The 15,475-nt window shown below is 41.5% G+C and overlaps 1 protein-coding gene across 4 annotated transcripts in view; it reads left to right on the top strand.

Annotated features, from left to right (window-relative positions):
* rpl38 (ribosomal protein L38) overlaps positions 1-12,975 on the top strand; it is a 56,682-nt gene extending 43,707 nt beyond the window's left edge. For 3 of the 4 annotated variants that reach the window (XM_078571002.1, XM_078571004.1, XM_078571003.1), the window contains exons 2-5: positions 597-638; positions 3,742-3,802; positions 9,792-9,914; positions 10,722-12,975. In XM_078571002.1, the coding sequence (XP_078427128.1) occupies positions 636-638; positions 3,742-3,802; positions 9,792-9,914; positions 10,722-10,747 (213 nt within the window). In that variant the 5' untranslated portion in view covers positions 597-635 and the 3' untranslated portion in view covers positions 10,748-12,975. Of the gene's footprint in view, positions 1-369; positions 510-596; positions 639-3,741; positions 3,803-9,791; positions 9,915-10,721 lie in introns of those variants that run through there. The other variant, XM_078571001.1, reaches the window with a different exon arrangement.
* The last annotated feature ends 2,500 nt before the right edge of the window (positions 12,976-15,475 follow it).

Below are 15,475 nucleotides of genomic sequence, written 5' to 3'. Positions count from 1 at the left end.
CGCCAGACATTTCATGTGTTTATTTTTCCCCTCTAAAACAAGTTAAGGATTTGTGCAAATAGCTGAAGCTGAAATTACTGAAAAACTCCTGAAACCACTTGTTTTCACATGTAGCCAGGACTGTCTTGTATTGTCAGCTTTTTGGGGCCATGCCAACTAATTTTGAATCTGTGGGTTAGCTTTTGTTTTCTTTCTCTCTCGAATATAGTCTAGAGATATGCACAAATATCATTTGTTTGTTTGTTCGTTCATCAAGTGCCTCACGTATCGACTTTTTCGTTGAGTGTGTTGGGTGTGTTTTGTCCCTGCGCGGAATCCGTAGGGGGCGCTGGTTTAATTCCCGGATGTTGCTGGGACTGATCTCTTTCTCGACGAGCGGCTGAGCTTTAGGTAATGGAGTCGGAGTGCTCGTGTTTTCTATCTCTTTCCATCCTCGCTCAAATCGCCCGGAATCGGGTTATAACTGAGCTCAGATGGGGGGTGAAGGGTTGGGCAGCTCATCTTTGTCTGTATGGGGCAGATCCCGAGTGCGGAAATTTAATATTTTAAAGGAGTTTCCTGGCTGACCGGTTGATTTTCATTCTTGTGTTTTGCAGAGCGCGGTTTATCTCCCCGCCGCTGGACACATCGCAGCCATGGTAAGTCTGGGGTGGGGGAGGGACGTCGCTATAAATCAAACCTGTTAAAACACTGTTGAAAATCCGCGATCCGGACATGGACCTGCGCTTAAGAGAGTCTCAACCCCAGCCCGGTTATGTCAGGTTTGATGGCCTGGGGATGCTGGTGTCACAACTGCAGGAAGTTGGATTTTAATCCCACTTTCCTGTTAGGAACCGAATGAGTATTGAATGAAACTTCCAACCTGCTTTAAAGTATTGGAAATTCAGTGATGAATTGTCCTTTTTAAGTTGGTGCATGCGTATCTACTTTATAAAGTTCACATTGTATTCTTGGAATTTCTTACCCACCATCCATCACCTGTTCTGTTAACTGGTAACCCTTGAAGCTTGGAGAGCATTTGCTTCCAGTTGCTCCAAATTCAGTGTTTCACATGTGAAGTGGATTGAATGCCCCTGGAACCTGCTGAAGTTGTCTCTGGAGACCCCGACGATCTATGCTTGGCCCTCTTATTTCACATCTACATTCTTCTAGATCACAGCATATGAAGATATGTTAGTTTATATGTTTGCTGGCAACCCCAGCTCTACCACGTCAGTACATCTTGGTCTCTTTGCTGTGTTGTCACACTTCATGTCTGATATTCATTTTCTGAGGATTTGCGAATAGCTAGTGTTTACCCCCAGTTCTCATTTGACTTCAGTTTGACTAGGGCTCCTTCATGCTGCTTTCAGTCAAATGTTCCCTTTGATGTATGGACATTCACTCTCACCTCTGGAATTCTGCTCTTGTCTATGTTTAGACCCAAGGCTGTAATGAGTTCTGGAGTGAGGTGGTTTTGGTAGTGTCAGTGAGCAGTTATGGTTGAGTAAGTGCAATGTAGACAACTCCTTTCATCACTGATAGTTGAGAGTAGACTGATGGGCTGGATTGGATTTGGCCTGTTTGTGTGGACAGAACCTACTTGGGCAGTTTTCTATTTTATCAGGTAGATGTCAGTGTTGTCGCAACTTAGCTAGAGATATGGGCAGTGTTGTAGGACAAGTCGTCAGCACTGCAGCTGGGATGGGATCGGGGCCCATAGCCTTTTCTGTATTTAGTGTGCTCAGTTGTTTGGTATGTGGAATGTATCGAATTGATTAAAGACTGGTTTTATGAGGGTGGGGAGCGTAGGGGAGACCCAAATGGATCGTGCGCTTGGCTGGCTGCAAACTATTCGGCCTTGACTTTTGCACTCGGACTGTGCTCCACAGTCATTAATGTTTGGACTGGTCATGTGGGCTCCTCATCGTGTTAGCTTTTTAATTGTACACCACCATTTACGACTGGATGTGGCAGGATTGCAGAGCTATTCCCTTTGAGTGAGGTCTTTTGGTGTTTGCTGCCTTGCGAATGCTCCTTTTCCATTTTGGGTGGTTGCAAGCCAGGGATTGCCGTGAATAGGTGGGGATGTTGAATTTGTGCAGTGATGTTTTGAGAACATCCCTAAAGTGTTTCCCCTGCTCCCTTTCTGCGATGAAATTCAGCGAACAATTGTTTTGGGGGGGAGCTGGTGTCAGGCATGCGAATAACATATACACCCTGTCCAGCCTAGCTGGTTTTGGGAGATTTGCGTCTCAATTTTGGAAATGTTGATATTAAACCACTTGCCCTGTCAACAAATATAAAGGATTTTGCAGAGTCAGCATTTGGTGGTGTTTTTCAATACCCTGAGCTGCCTGCTATGACTTATCCAGGTCTCCAAAGCAAATAGGAACACAGGGATCACTGTTGCCCAGTAAGCCACGACTTTAGTCCCAGATTTGAGGTCCTGGTCCTCAAATATTCTTTTCCTTGGTTGGCTAAAGGCTGAGCTGGCATATGGAAAGTCGGAGTGGATTTGTGCAGTCTGTCATGGGGAATGTCCTCTTCAACCACTTCCTCTCGGTGCCTGAAGAGCTGCTCCCAGAGTTCCAAGGTGAATTTCACCCACTGAGGGGCACTACAGATGTGATCATCTCTAGAATATCCAGGAAAATGGCCCTTTTTCAACCTTTGGCTGTCGACTGAGAGAGTCTGAGGAGTCCTTCTCAAATTTGGCTGTCCTTGGAGATTTGTCGCCATCCTTTGCCGATCAGTTCTCTTCTCCATCTTTCACTGTAGTTCTGTATCTCATTTCCAGTCTGTAGAATGCTGACAAGCTTACCATCTTCCACCCTTCTTAAATGTGAAGTTATCCTAAGCTCTGTGTCTTGGCTTACACAAATTTCCTGTTCACCTCATGTTCGCTGATCTACGCTGGCTTCTGGTCCACCAGCACCACCTTTTTAAAAAAAAAAAAATTCTCTAATAATTTTGATTAAATCCTATCCTCGCATGTAAATTCATCATGGTCTTGTTCTTCCTTGTCTCTGTAATGTCTGACCCTCTACAAACTCTGCATTCCTCCAACTCCAGTGTGTGGTATGCTCCCAGCAGCTTTTGCCTCACTATTTCCAGCCATGCCTTCAGCTGCCTGGTCCGAGGCTCTGAAATTCTCTCCATAAACATCAGCCTCCATCTCCCTATCCCCTACTACTTCATTTAATACACAGTTTAATTAAACTTTGTTACCAGACCTAATAGTGCCTTCTTTGGCTTGTTGTTGGCTTTTGCCTGATCGTTTTCCTGTGAAGTGCCATGGGATGCTTCACTACAGTAAAAGTGCTACATAAATGCAAATTGTTGTTGCTTGTGGTAAGTGGCTCAGAAGCTGTTTATCTGTTGTAGACCATCCTTGACGTATTTGGCAGTATAAAAACCAGAAAAATGTTCGACACATATGAAGGCGATGTATTGGTCCTTTCATAGGCATGTAGATTGTGGTTATCGTATTCCTTGTGTATGATTATCCATTTACTCCAAGTTAATGTCTGACTCCAAAACAATGTAACACTGATGCTAAGTTTGGAGTGCAAATCGAATGGTCAGGTCATCAAACGATTCAATTGGAATGCAGTTCTGTCCTCCCAGGAAAGAACTTGCCTTTTAGGGAATTAACATTTTGTACTATGTAAAGTGTCAACATTTTTTTAAAACTAACTAGTAGTGGTGCTTTTGTGTATTGCTTTAAAACTAATAATTTTCCTTTTTGTATTCAAACAGCCACGTATGATAGCAGAAATCAAAGACTTTTTGTTAACAGCAAGAAGAAAGGATGCAAAATGTAAGTGAATTGTAAGGCATTTATAATTGGAACACGTTGTTACTAAGATGGTGAATGTGACATACAGGGCCAACATGCCAAATGTATTGTAATTGGATGAAGGGGCCAAGTGTATTGTAGCCAAATTTGCTAACAGTACAAGGATAGGTAAGAAAGCAAGTTGTGAGGAGGACACCGAGCCTGCAAAGGAATATGGATAGGTTCATTGAGGGGGTAAAAATTTGGCAGATAGAGCATAATGTGTGAAAATGTGAGATGATTTGCTTAATAGAAAAGCAGAATATGACTTAAATGAAGAGAGACTGCAGAATGTTGTGATACAGAGGGATCTGGATTGTGCTTATACATTCATGAAAAGGTAGCATGTAGATACAGCAAATAATTAGGTAGGCAAATGGAATGTTGGCCTTTATTGCAAGGGGAATGGAATATAAAAGTAGGTAAGTCTTGTTAGAACTGTACAGGACATTGATGAGATCGCACCTCAGTAGTAAGAGGTACAGGTTTTGTCTCCTTATTTAGGAGAGGATGTATTTGCATTGGAGGCAGTACAGGAAAGGTTCACTAAGTTGATTCCTGGAATGAAAGGGTTGCCTTAGGAAAGGTTGAGCAAGTTGGGCCTAAACTTCTTGGAGTTTAGAAGAATGAGCTGTGATCCCATTGACACATGAGATTCTGAGGGGGCTTGACAGGGCGGATGATGAGAAGATGTCTCCCCTCATGGGGGAATCTAAATCTAGGGGGCACAGTTTCAAGGGGTCTCCCATTTAATACTGGGATGAGGAGGAATTTCTTCCCTAAGGGTTGTTGATCTTTGGAATTCTCTACCCCAAAGTGCAGTGGAGGCTGGGTCATCAAATATATTTAAGACCGAGTTGGATAGACTTTTGACTGACAAGGGAGTTTGAGGGTTATTTTGGTGGTGGGGGCAGGAAAGTGGAGCTAAGACCACAATCTGGTTGCCACGATCTTATCGAATGGTGGAGCAGGCTCAAACGGCCTGCTTCTGTTCCTATTTCCTGTGATTTTATGCAACAACTTGTGCTGTAAGTTTGGATTCAGTAAGAATGTCAACTTTTATTTTGAGTAATGCAGGATACCAGCATAATGTTGGTGACTGGCCTATTATACTTGAATACAAAAGCAAAACACTGCGATTTAAAAACAGAAAATGTACTTAGCCAATGAGGCAGCGTCAGTGGAAAGAGAAACAGGATTAACATTTCAGGTTAATGACCTTCCATCAAAACTGTAAAAAGTTAGCAATATAATGGATTTTAAGGAAGTACAGAGGCAGGGAAAGCCACTGTTACCATTTTTCTAGACAACAAGGTGCTGGCAATGATTCTGCTGTTGCTACCTACCCAGCTTCTCTAGACCTATCCTTTGTTTCTTTACTTCGCCCATTATAGCCCCACTTTGTCTTCCACAAACACCTCTTTTCTCATTCAATCTTCTGCCCTGTCACAACCCTTCCCTTCTGTTCTTTCCTTCCCCTTGCGTGCTGTGCACGCAAGTGTGTATGTGAGAATGGGATCACATTGGTTAGTGAAAACCAAAAAAAGAGCCCTTCTGGAGTGGGTGGTGGTTATTATCACCCTGTGGGGTACTGATAATGGGGGGTCTTCAGTTATCCTAATATAGATTGGGATATTAATAGTGCAACGGGTAGAGATGGGGAAGAGTTTCTGAAATGTGTTCAGGAGAATTTTTGATCATGCTTCTGGCCCAGCTAAGGAGGCATTACTGAATCTGACCTGAAAAGATGAGTGGGTCAAGTCACAGTTGGGGTACCTTTCGAAGAAAATGATCATAGTTTCATAAGATTTGGGTTAATCATGGGAAAGGACAAGGAGTGATCTCAAGTAACAGTACTAGATTGGAGAAGGACCAGTTTCACTGGGGGGAGATGGTCTGTCCCAGGTAAATTGGAATCAAAAATTGTGATGGAATTATGGGTTGCTTTTCAAGATGTTCTGGTTCGTGAACCATCATGTTAAATTCCCACAACGGATGTGGGGCAGGGGGAAAAGGTAGGGAAATTAAATGACTTCAGGGTTGAGGAACTTCAGTCACATGGAAAAATTGGATACGGGAGTTTTTCTCCTTTTTTTAGAGAAGTAAAGATTTTGAGGGGATTGACGGTAAAGGTGCTTAAAATCATGAGAATTCTGTACATGGTAGATAAAGATACACTTCCCATTGGCAGTAGGGTCAAGAACCAGAAGTCACCCATTTAGGATTACTGGCAAAAGAAGCAATGGAAGAGTGGTTAGGATCTGGAATGCACTACCTTGAAAATGAATGCAGATACAAGTGAGCCTTTGAAAAGGGAATTGAATAAGCACCTGAAAAAACCTGCAGGGCTATGAGGAAAGGGCAGAAATGGGACTAGTTGAGTCGCTCAGAGTGGCACAGCCGCAATAGGTCAAATGGCCGCCTTCTGTGCTGTAACCATTATGATTTTGGCATGCTGGGAGCTAGGTTCGAGTCAAGCATAAGTAAATGGAATTAGCAGCCCTCCTGATATACGATTCCAAGATGGAGTTTGTCTAGTTTCCAGTGGATGAAATTCCACAATATAAAATAGTCAGTTAGGGGTCACGAGGATAGCCAATATAGGTGGTGTTAATTTAACACTAGTATGGGTATTTTGGGAGGTGTTATGATGCACTGGGTGTCCCTGCCTCTGAGCCAGAAGCTCCAGGGTCTCGTCTTGCTCCAAGACTTGATGGCCAAAGAAGATGGTTCATAATGTGGCCAAACAGCTTGATTTATCAACCTGTAAAACTTTCCAGTGTGCTTAAGGCAGGTGGTAAGAGCAGGAGAGTCTCCTGGTCAGCCGTGCTCGATGTGGAGTGGCACCCCTTGAGCAATAGCCTCAGGCGACAGGCTAGCGACCTATTCATATGAACATTGGAATTAGGAGCAGGAGTAGGCCATTCGGCCTCTTGAGCCTACTCCTCCATTCATTAAGGTCATGGCTGATCTGAATGTAACCTCAACCCCACATTTCTCCCTATCCCCGATAACCTTTCACCCCCTTGTTAATCAAGAATCTATCTAGCTCTGCCTTAAAAATATTAAAAGACTCTTTCCACCGTCTTTTGAGGAAGAGAGTTCCAAAGACTCTCCTCATCTCTCTCTTAAATGAGTGACGCCTTATTTTTAAAAAGTGACCCCTAGTTCTAGGTTCCCCCACAAGAGGAAACATCCTCTTCACATCCATCCTGTCAAGACCCCTCAGAATCTTAAAAGTTTCAATTAAATCTCCTCTTACTCTTCTAAATTCCAATGGATACAAGCTTAACCTGTCCAGCCTTTCCTCATAAGACAACCCGCCCATTCCTGGTGTTAGTCTAGTAAACCTTCTCTGAACTGCTTCTAACGCATTTACGTCTGTCTTTAAATAAGAAAACCAATACTGTACACAGTACACCAGATGTGGTCTCGCCAATGCCCTGTTCAACTGAATCATAACCTTCCTTTTTTAATCAATTCCCCTCCCAACAAATGATAACATTCTATCAGCTTTCCTAATTACCTGCCATACCAACCTTTTGTGATTCATGCACAAGGACACCCAGATCCCCCTGAATCTCAGCTCCTCAACCTCTCTCCATTTAGATAAGAAGCTTTTTTTATTCTCCCTGCCAAAATGAAATATTTCACATTTGCCCACATTATACTGCATTTGCTAGATCTTTGCACACTCATTTAACCTATCTATGTCACTTTGTAGCCTCTTACTTCCTCTTCATAATTTACTTTCCTACCTATCTTTGTGTTGTCAGCAAGTTTAGATACCATTCCTTTGGTCCCTTCATCCAAGTCATTTATGTAAATTGTAAAATGTTGAGGCTTCAGCACTGATCCCTGTGGCACACCACTCATCACATCCTGCTGACCAGGAAAAGACCCATTTATGCCAACTCTCTGCTTCCTGTTAGCTCACCAATCTTCTATCCTTGCCAATATGTTGCCCCCTACACCATGAGCTTTTATTTTCCGCAGTAACTTTTGATATGGCACTTTATCAAATACCTTCTGGAAATCTAAGTATAGTACATCCATGGTTCCCCTAATCCACAGCACCTGTGGCTGCTTTAAAGAACTCCAATAAATTGGTTAAACGTGATTTCCCTTTTACAAAACCATGTTGACTGCTCGATTGCCTTGAACTTTTCTAAGTACCCTGCTATAACGTCTTTAATAATAGCTTCTAACATTTTCTCTACGATAGACGCTAGGCTAACTGGCCTATAGTTTCCAGGGAAAGATAGCTACAGAAACAGGCATAAGCATGTGCTTCATCTGGCTCATGTGTCAAGAATCAAGAAGATGGGGTATTTTGAGGTTTGGGCTTAAGGTGCAGATTATTTTTGGCTGCTTATTTGGCAGTTGTTCCAATCCTTAACAAAAATAAAGTAACATTGTTGGAGGGAGAATAATGGCACTTGAGGTTGAACTTTCCAATCTGAAAGTTCATACCAGGTTCCTAAAATCTGTGCTTTGCCAGGAAGGGGTTAGTACTGATTTTTGAGATTGGTGTGAACTGCAGTAGAATTTGGATTTGCCTGTTTGTCTGCATGCATACCCTTGGTATTTCATAGAGTGCAGTCAGTTATGGTTTCTCCAAAATTAAGTCATTCTGCTTAGAGATTCAAAATTACTGAGTTTATTAGTGCCATACGTATTGAATGTGTTGGAAGTTCTGAGGAGCAGATTGTGGAGAAGACCCATTGCTTTAGTCTTTAAAATAAGGTTTTTATCTTATTGACTTGTGTAGTCGTAGCCTGCAGTTGCTTGGACATCACTAAGTCTTGAATTTTATCCAGAGTTTATACTCCAGCTTACACTCATAAGGGTAAATGAGGAAACTGTCACATGCTCTATTATGTGAAGGGAGGCAACTGTCTTCAGTTGTGTCATTTAGCCTCTGTTCCAAGCATTTTGAAGGAATTGGCTTTGCACAGATGAGCTAATCGATAGATTATGTTGCTGGATATTATTCCAAGTGTGTTATTTTGGCTCTGTATGGCTCAAAAGTGGACATCCAAGTTGCTCGTTGGAACATAAAAGGGCTACCTATCGCAATCATCAATTCTTGGTTTCAATTCGTTGATACTGAATTTGGGCAGTACTGTTCTGCTCTTAGTGCTGGTTAAATTTGTGCCGGAGTAGGTGGGTTTGTACCAAAAAGAAAGGATGTTGGGAGGAAAGGTTACACAATGTTGAGATGTTTGCCAGAGCCTTTTGTTTGGGGGGGGGTGGGGGAAGTGGAGTTGAGATTGTAAATTGGAATCTGATCTGAGCCAAGCATGCTTGCAATACTGGAGAGCACTTAATGAACCAGTCAGTGTAGCTCATTGATTTGGGATAAACCCGTCATTGAGAGTAAGAATTTCCAATGGCTGCAGTTAATAAGATTGCAAGCTAATGTTTTTAATGGGCTAGGTGGAGCAGCAGTAGGATGCTGTCTCTGTACAAATAGTTCATGGGGGCTTTTGAAGCTTATTTTGTGAACCAGGTAATAGTGAAACTGACTGAAGATCAGAATTTCTGTATATCTGAATCAATGTGGATATTCTAGGAAATAACTTTATTCAATGTGACAAATGAACCACCAGTCAAGCAGGTATGTCCTTCTAATTGCAGCTAGTCTAGTAGCCCCCACAGAGTTCTGAATTATCTGGATCAGGGGTCATTTTATTAATAGCCTTTATTTAAAGATAAAGTTAATTTAAATGTGTGCTTGTTGTAATGAGGGATTTACCTTAACTTGAGCATTGGTCAATTTAAAGTTAGTGGCCTTGGAAAGGATATGTGATCTCATTTTGTTTTGCATGGATGACATCAACTTGAGTTGTCGATCGTCTGTCTTGAAATGGTACTGGAATAAGCCTGCTTTGTTCAGGAATGTGGTTTGGGATGTTTCTATATGTTCTTGTCTGCTTTTATTGAGACAATTTGTCTTTGTTTTATGTAGCTGTGAAAATTAAGAAGAACAAAGACAATGTAAAATTCAAAGTACGGTGCAGCAGGTACCTATACACACTAGTCATCACTGACAAAGAGAAGGCTGAGAAACTCAAACAGTCACTGCCTCCAGGTAAGAAATTTACAGAACGTACAAATTGATGGGGGAGGGGATGTGGTCCAATTTTCATTTTTATACAGGCATTGTGCTGGAGCAAAAATTGTTACAATTAACTCTGTCAGCAGTTAAACAGCTGAAAGAATCTTTGCACACATGCTGTACCACAGACAAAAGGGCTGTGGCTTTAGACCAGAGATCCAAGCAAATTTGGAAATCTTTTGAAGGACTGGAAAACCATTTTTTCAGTTTCGCAGTATAAAATTAATAATGTTGATATTTGGTTTTAATTCATGAATCAGACAACATTGGCAGAATGGTAGGCACAAGTTCAACGCTGCTGTCTCGACTTCCACAAGTTCCACCTGGCAGAAGAAATCCTGATAGAAGTTAATTTGCATATAAATGGCCCATATTGGAGAGTCTGTTTCTTTATAACTCCTATTTTAATTTTGGCGTCTGTTGTCAATTTGAAGGTCCCTTTACTTATAAATTTTAAACCACTGCTTTGAGACACTACCATAAATTTTGAATTTACGTGTGAATTTTGCTGCTACATTGTAAGTTACTGGGTTTAAAAGTACTTAATTGTAAAGTGCTTTGGGACCTGAAGGAAAAATATTATATAAAGAAAAATTATATAAATGTAAATTGGTGACTCGCTGAGTTTTAGATTTTAAAAAGTTAAATTGCTCCCACCAAAGTAAGAAAGCTAAACTTACTTTTTCAAATTTCAGATTGTGGGTGTTAATTTGGGTAGTGTTCTGTGATACTTTTTATTGCCTCTAATATCCTAACTGTTAGAACTTTTTTTTTCACCAGGTCTAGCTGTGAAAGAGCTGAAGTAAGGAGCTGAAATCTCTAGATGTTGTTCAGATTATATTGAATAAAAAAAAAACTACAGAAGTTTCTTTGTGATTTGTGATATTTGTACACATCCAAACAGATGAGTTTACTAACAGTGCAATTGCATGGAAATAGTGACCCCAGGACATCCCAAAGTGCATTAGTCAGCCTAGTACTATGCTAAGTGTCATTACTTGCATGGAATTATTACAGCCAGATTGTGCACGGCAAAGTCCAACAGATAATAATGAGAAATGACTAGTAATAATTGTTATATGTTGGTCACGACAGCTAGAAAACATCCGTGCCCTTCAAATAGGATCTTGCTATTTTTTACATACATCTGAATAGGGCAAATAGGTCCATGGTGTAATATTTAGCATTGAGCATCTCTGACAATGCAGCATGCTCTCTGTATGGCTCTTACATGCCAGTTCAATTGTTTGCAAAGAGTTGGCATTGTACTTGAAGTGGTTACAAATTTACAGTCTAAACCTACTTTATAACACACTCAATTCATCCTGATTTATTGAATTTTGTTTACTGTTATACTGTTCTAAAAATGGTGTGTCTGGACATTTGTTGGAAGGGAACTAGGATCTGAAACCAAACTTGCAATTCCAAGGAAATCAGTTCTGTAAGTTATACGTATTCTATGCATTTCCAGCAACTTTTTCTATTAAATAGATCTAGTATGTAAATTTATTTTGCAAAACTAGGGAAACCCCTTTTCTGAATGTTGTATATTAACAAAAATTCAATGTATCTACAAACTCAGGTTGTACTACTTGCAGTTTACATTTGTATGAGGAAGAAGCCAACTTGATCACTGCTATCCAGTTAGTACATTGCCATAGTTGACTGGTTTCCGATTATCTGACCAGTTAATCCAATTTACAATGCCCTGTCAATTTGTTAATTTCACTTAAACTGAAAGTTTGCTCGTGGCGACCTTATTAACCAGTACTTTGAGAAATCAACATTTTTGAAAGTATATTCAAAAAATTAGCTGAAATATTCTCCTTTAACATCTTGTATAAATTGAAGTTTGATATCAAACTCAATGAGGATGGGAGCGGTCATGTGATGAGAAAGGTGTAAGAGGTGGCTGAAGACAGCTCCCATGATTTCTGTGGTTTATCCCTGTGGAAATTGCTCAATTTGGGTTGATAGGTTCAGCTTTTAGGCTGTTTTGGGGTTTGCTCTGATATGCAACATACATTTGAAATGTCTAAACCCAGGGGCAAACGCAATCAGAATGAAACTGGGCCTGGTGCTTTATCAACTGCGGTGTCTGATATTACAGCTGGTAACAACATGGTGGTTTCACATGCTGAATTTAATTCTCTCAGCACACTTGCTGACTTGCAGAGCATTATTCTCACTGAACTTGCTGGACTCTGTTCGGAACTGCGTTCCCCTGTTGCTACTCTACAAGCCTTTGTCGCCTCCTTCAACCAAAGGCTGTGGGATGTTGAACAATCAGCTACTGACTCAAGTGACAGAATTGCGGCTCTGGAGACCTGCTTCACTGAGCTGGAAGCACGAAATAAATTGTTGACAAAGGCGGATGACCTGGAGAATCGCAGCCGAAGACAAAATTTAAGGATTCTCTCGGTGCCCTAGGGTGTGGAACAGGGAAACCCTACAACTTTTACTGAGGCACTTTTGGCAAGGGGAGTTTTGATTCACCACCGGTAGTGGATCGAGCCCATCGCCGTTTGGCATTGCGGTCACAGCATAGCGAGCCCCCAACACTGTTAATACTAAGAATGCATCACTATAGAGTGAAGGAGCAAATTGTGTCTGTCTAGAGAAAAGGATCAACTATACTTTCATGGAAGCGATATGTTCGTCTACCCTGACCTCAGCATGGATCCAGCCTGACGTCGTGGAGAATATAAATTTGTTAAAGCCCAACTTTGTGAAGCCGGACTTAAATATGGCTTTCTCCACCCTGCTTGCCTGTGTGTAACTTCTAACGGAGTGAATAAAATTTTCAATACACTGCAAGAAGCTTCAGCCTTTTTCAAGGACATAACTGTACCTTCTCTTAAGTTAGATTGTGACTTCACCCAGGACAAAATGGTACACATGCTTAATTATGTAACTATGAATGATGGTTCTGTTACATAAGTATTGTTGGTTGTACCAATCTCTATCTTATGTCCAAACTGCACTAATAGTGGGAAGTTTTACATAAACCCTATGGGTGTTTATTTTTTTTTTACCTTTCACCATGTGCAATTGAATTGTTTTGAGAGTTGAATCATCCTGTATATTCTCCCTCTTTTGTTGAGCACAGTATTACAAAACTTGCTTTGGACAGATTCTGCACCTTGTTTAGCACATGCTGGGCTTTACATTTGTTTGGGATATTTAATTATATATTAACGTGGGCTGTGTTTTTAAGACACTGGTAAGATCGATCTGAACAGTACGCTAGCTGTGAGGGGTAGCATTCACCTCGTTTGGGGAGGTGACATAAGCTTTTCTTTCCTCCTTCCCCTTCTATATTTTCTCCCTTTTTTCTTTTTCTCTCTTCTCTTCCAAATATTCGTGTATATACTTTCCTTTTGGTCAGTTTGTAACATTCTTTAGGTGGATAAGCTCAGGTTCAAAAATATTTAATTGTTTATTTGCAATGATTAACCAATGGGAGCCATATGCTTTGATATGCTTTTATTATCATAATGTCCACTAATATTAAGGCCTCTCAGGGTGGTTGTCCAATCTATTTTATCACCTGGAATGTGAAAGGTCTAAAAAAAGAAATAAAGTTCTCATTTACATCATTTGAAGGTGGGCATTGCCTTCCTGCAGGAAACTCACTTGTAGACATCTGACCACTTTCGAATGCAGAAGGGTTGGGTCAGGCAGATGTTTCATTCTAATTTTCAAAGTAAAGTGAGAGATGGGGCAATTTTAATCCATAAAAGCATTCCTTTTGTTCACACTCAGGTTATAGCTGACCCTAATGGCCGCTATGTTATAGTACAAGGCAGAATTTTTAACTGTCCTAGCTAATCTATATGCACCCAACTGGCATTTCATTTCAGACTTATTTTCCCTACATGATTTAGACTCATATCACTTACTTCCTGGAGGAGACTTTAACTCAAATTTAGATCGCTCATCCACAAAATCTGTTCCAGTATCAAAATCGGCCTCAGCCATCCGTTCCTTTCTGGATACACACAGATTGCTAGACTCAGTGTTTTCTATACCCATCAGCAAGACCACACTCCTTTATTTGTCCTGTTCACCGCACCTATTTGCATATTGACTTTTTTCCTTGACAAGAGACTGCTCCCGTTAATTCAATCTTACACATACAATAGTTTTGTGATTTATGATCATGCCTCCCTCTGTAGTTTTAGCAATATGATTCCATGACCAATCTGTTTCTCACCCACCATGGGGTCTTGATTCTCTTCTGGATTTTACTAAATTCGTTTCCTCCGAAATAGATGCTTTTATAGAACTTGATACTGCTCCAGATATTTCCTTTGCTACTATCTGAGAGAGTGCGAAGGCTTACCTATGTAATTTCATATACTGCTCAACTTAAAAGTAATACCTCAAAATTGTTTGAACACGAACAGGGGAGAGAGCTCATCCTGAGTGAGATACAACCAGAGTGAGTGTGGGTATTGGCAATTTGGTGCATAGGGGAAGAGGTGCTCTGCATTTTTTTTTCTTGGCTATCCAACTTCTTAAATCTGCAGAGAGTGCTCTTGCCCTGCTGCAGCATTAGAGGCTACAAAGGGAAAGGAATGACTGGTAAGTAGGTCAGGTCGGGTAAGTATTCACTACTTTAATCACTTATAGTTTAAGGTCTTTTTGTGGTTTATAGTTTGCAACTTCTATAGTAACGAAGATCAGGAAAGAAGGGACCTAGAGTAATTGATTTAAAAGGTTTAAAGGGATAATTAATGGCAGGAGAGCTCAAAGCTGTGGTGTGCTCCGTGTGGGAAGCCGGGGACATTTCCAGTGCCCGCGACCAGCATGTGTGCAGGAAGTGTGACCAGCTGCAGCTCCTGGAAGCTCGGGTTTCAGAGCTGGAGCGGCGGCTGGGGACACTGTGGAGCATCCGCGAGTCTGAGAGCATCGTGGATAGTATGTTTAGAGAGGTGGTCACACCGCAGCTGAAGGCACTTGAGGAAGGGAGGGAATGGGTGACCACCAGGCAGTCCTAGAGAAACAGGCAGGTAGTTCAGGAGTCCTGTGGGGTCCCGCTCGCAAATCAGTATTCCATTTTGGACGCTGGTTCCTCCAGGGAGTGCAGACAGAGCCAAGCTTCTGGCACTACAAGCAGCCTGTCTGTACAGGAGGGGAGGAAGAGCAATAGTAATAGGGGATTATAGTCAAGGGAACAGATAGGTGCTACTGTGGCCTTCAACGTGACTCCAGGATGGTGTGTTGCCTCCCTGGTGCCAGGGTCCGTGATGTCACTGAACAGCTGCAGGGCATCCTGAAGGGGGAGGGTGATAGAGATCATGGTACTTGTTGGTACCAATGACATAGGTAGAAAGAGGAATGAGGTCTTGCATCAAGAATTCAGGGAGTTAGGCAGTAGACTAAAAAGCAAGACCTCTCGGGTTGTAATCTCTGGATTACTCCCAGTGCCACGTGCTAGCGAGCTTAAAAATAGGAGAATAGCGCAGATGAATACGTGGCTTAAGAGTTGGTGCAGGAGGGAGGGTTTTAGTTTCCTGGTTCACTGGGAC

Source organism: Cetorhinus maximus, chromosome 24 (assembly GCF_964194155.1).
Source record: "Cetorhinus maximus chromosome 24, sCetMax3.hap1.1, whole genome shotgun sequence".
In the NCBI taxonomy this organism is placed as follows: domain Eukaryota; kingdom Metazoa; phylum Chordata; class Chondrichthyes; order Lamniformes; family Cetorhinidae; genus Cetorhinus; species Cetorhinus maximus.
Note: the sequence above shows the minus strand (reverse complement) of the source record. Positions and strands in the feature narration are given on the sequence as shown.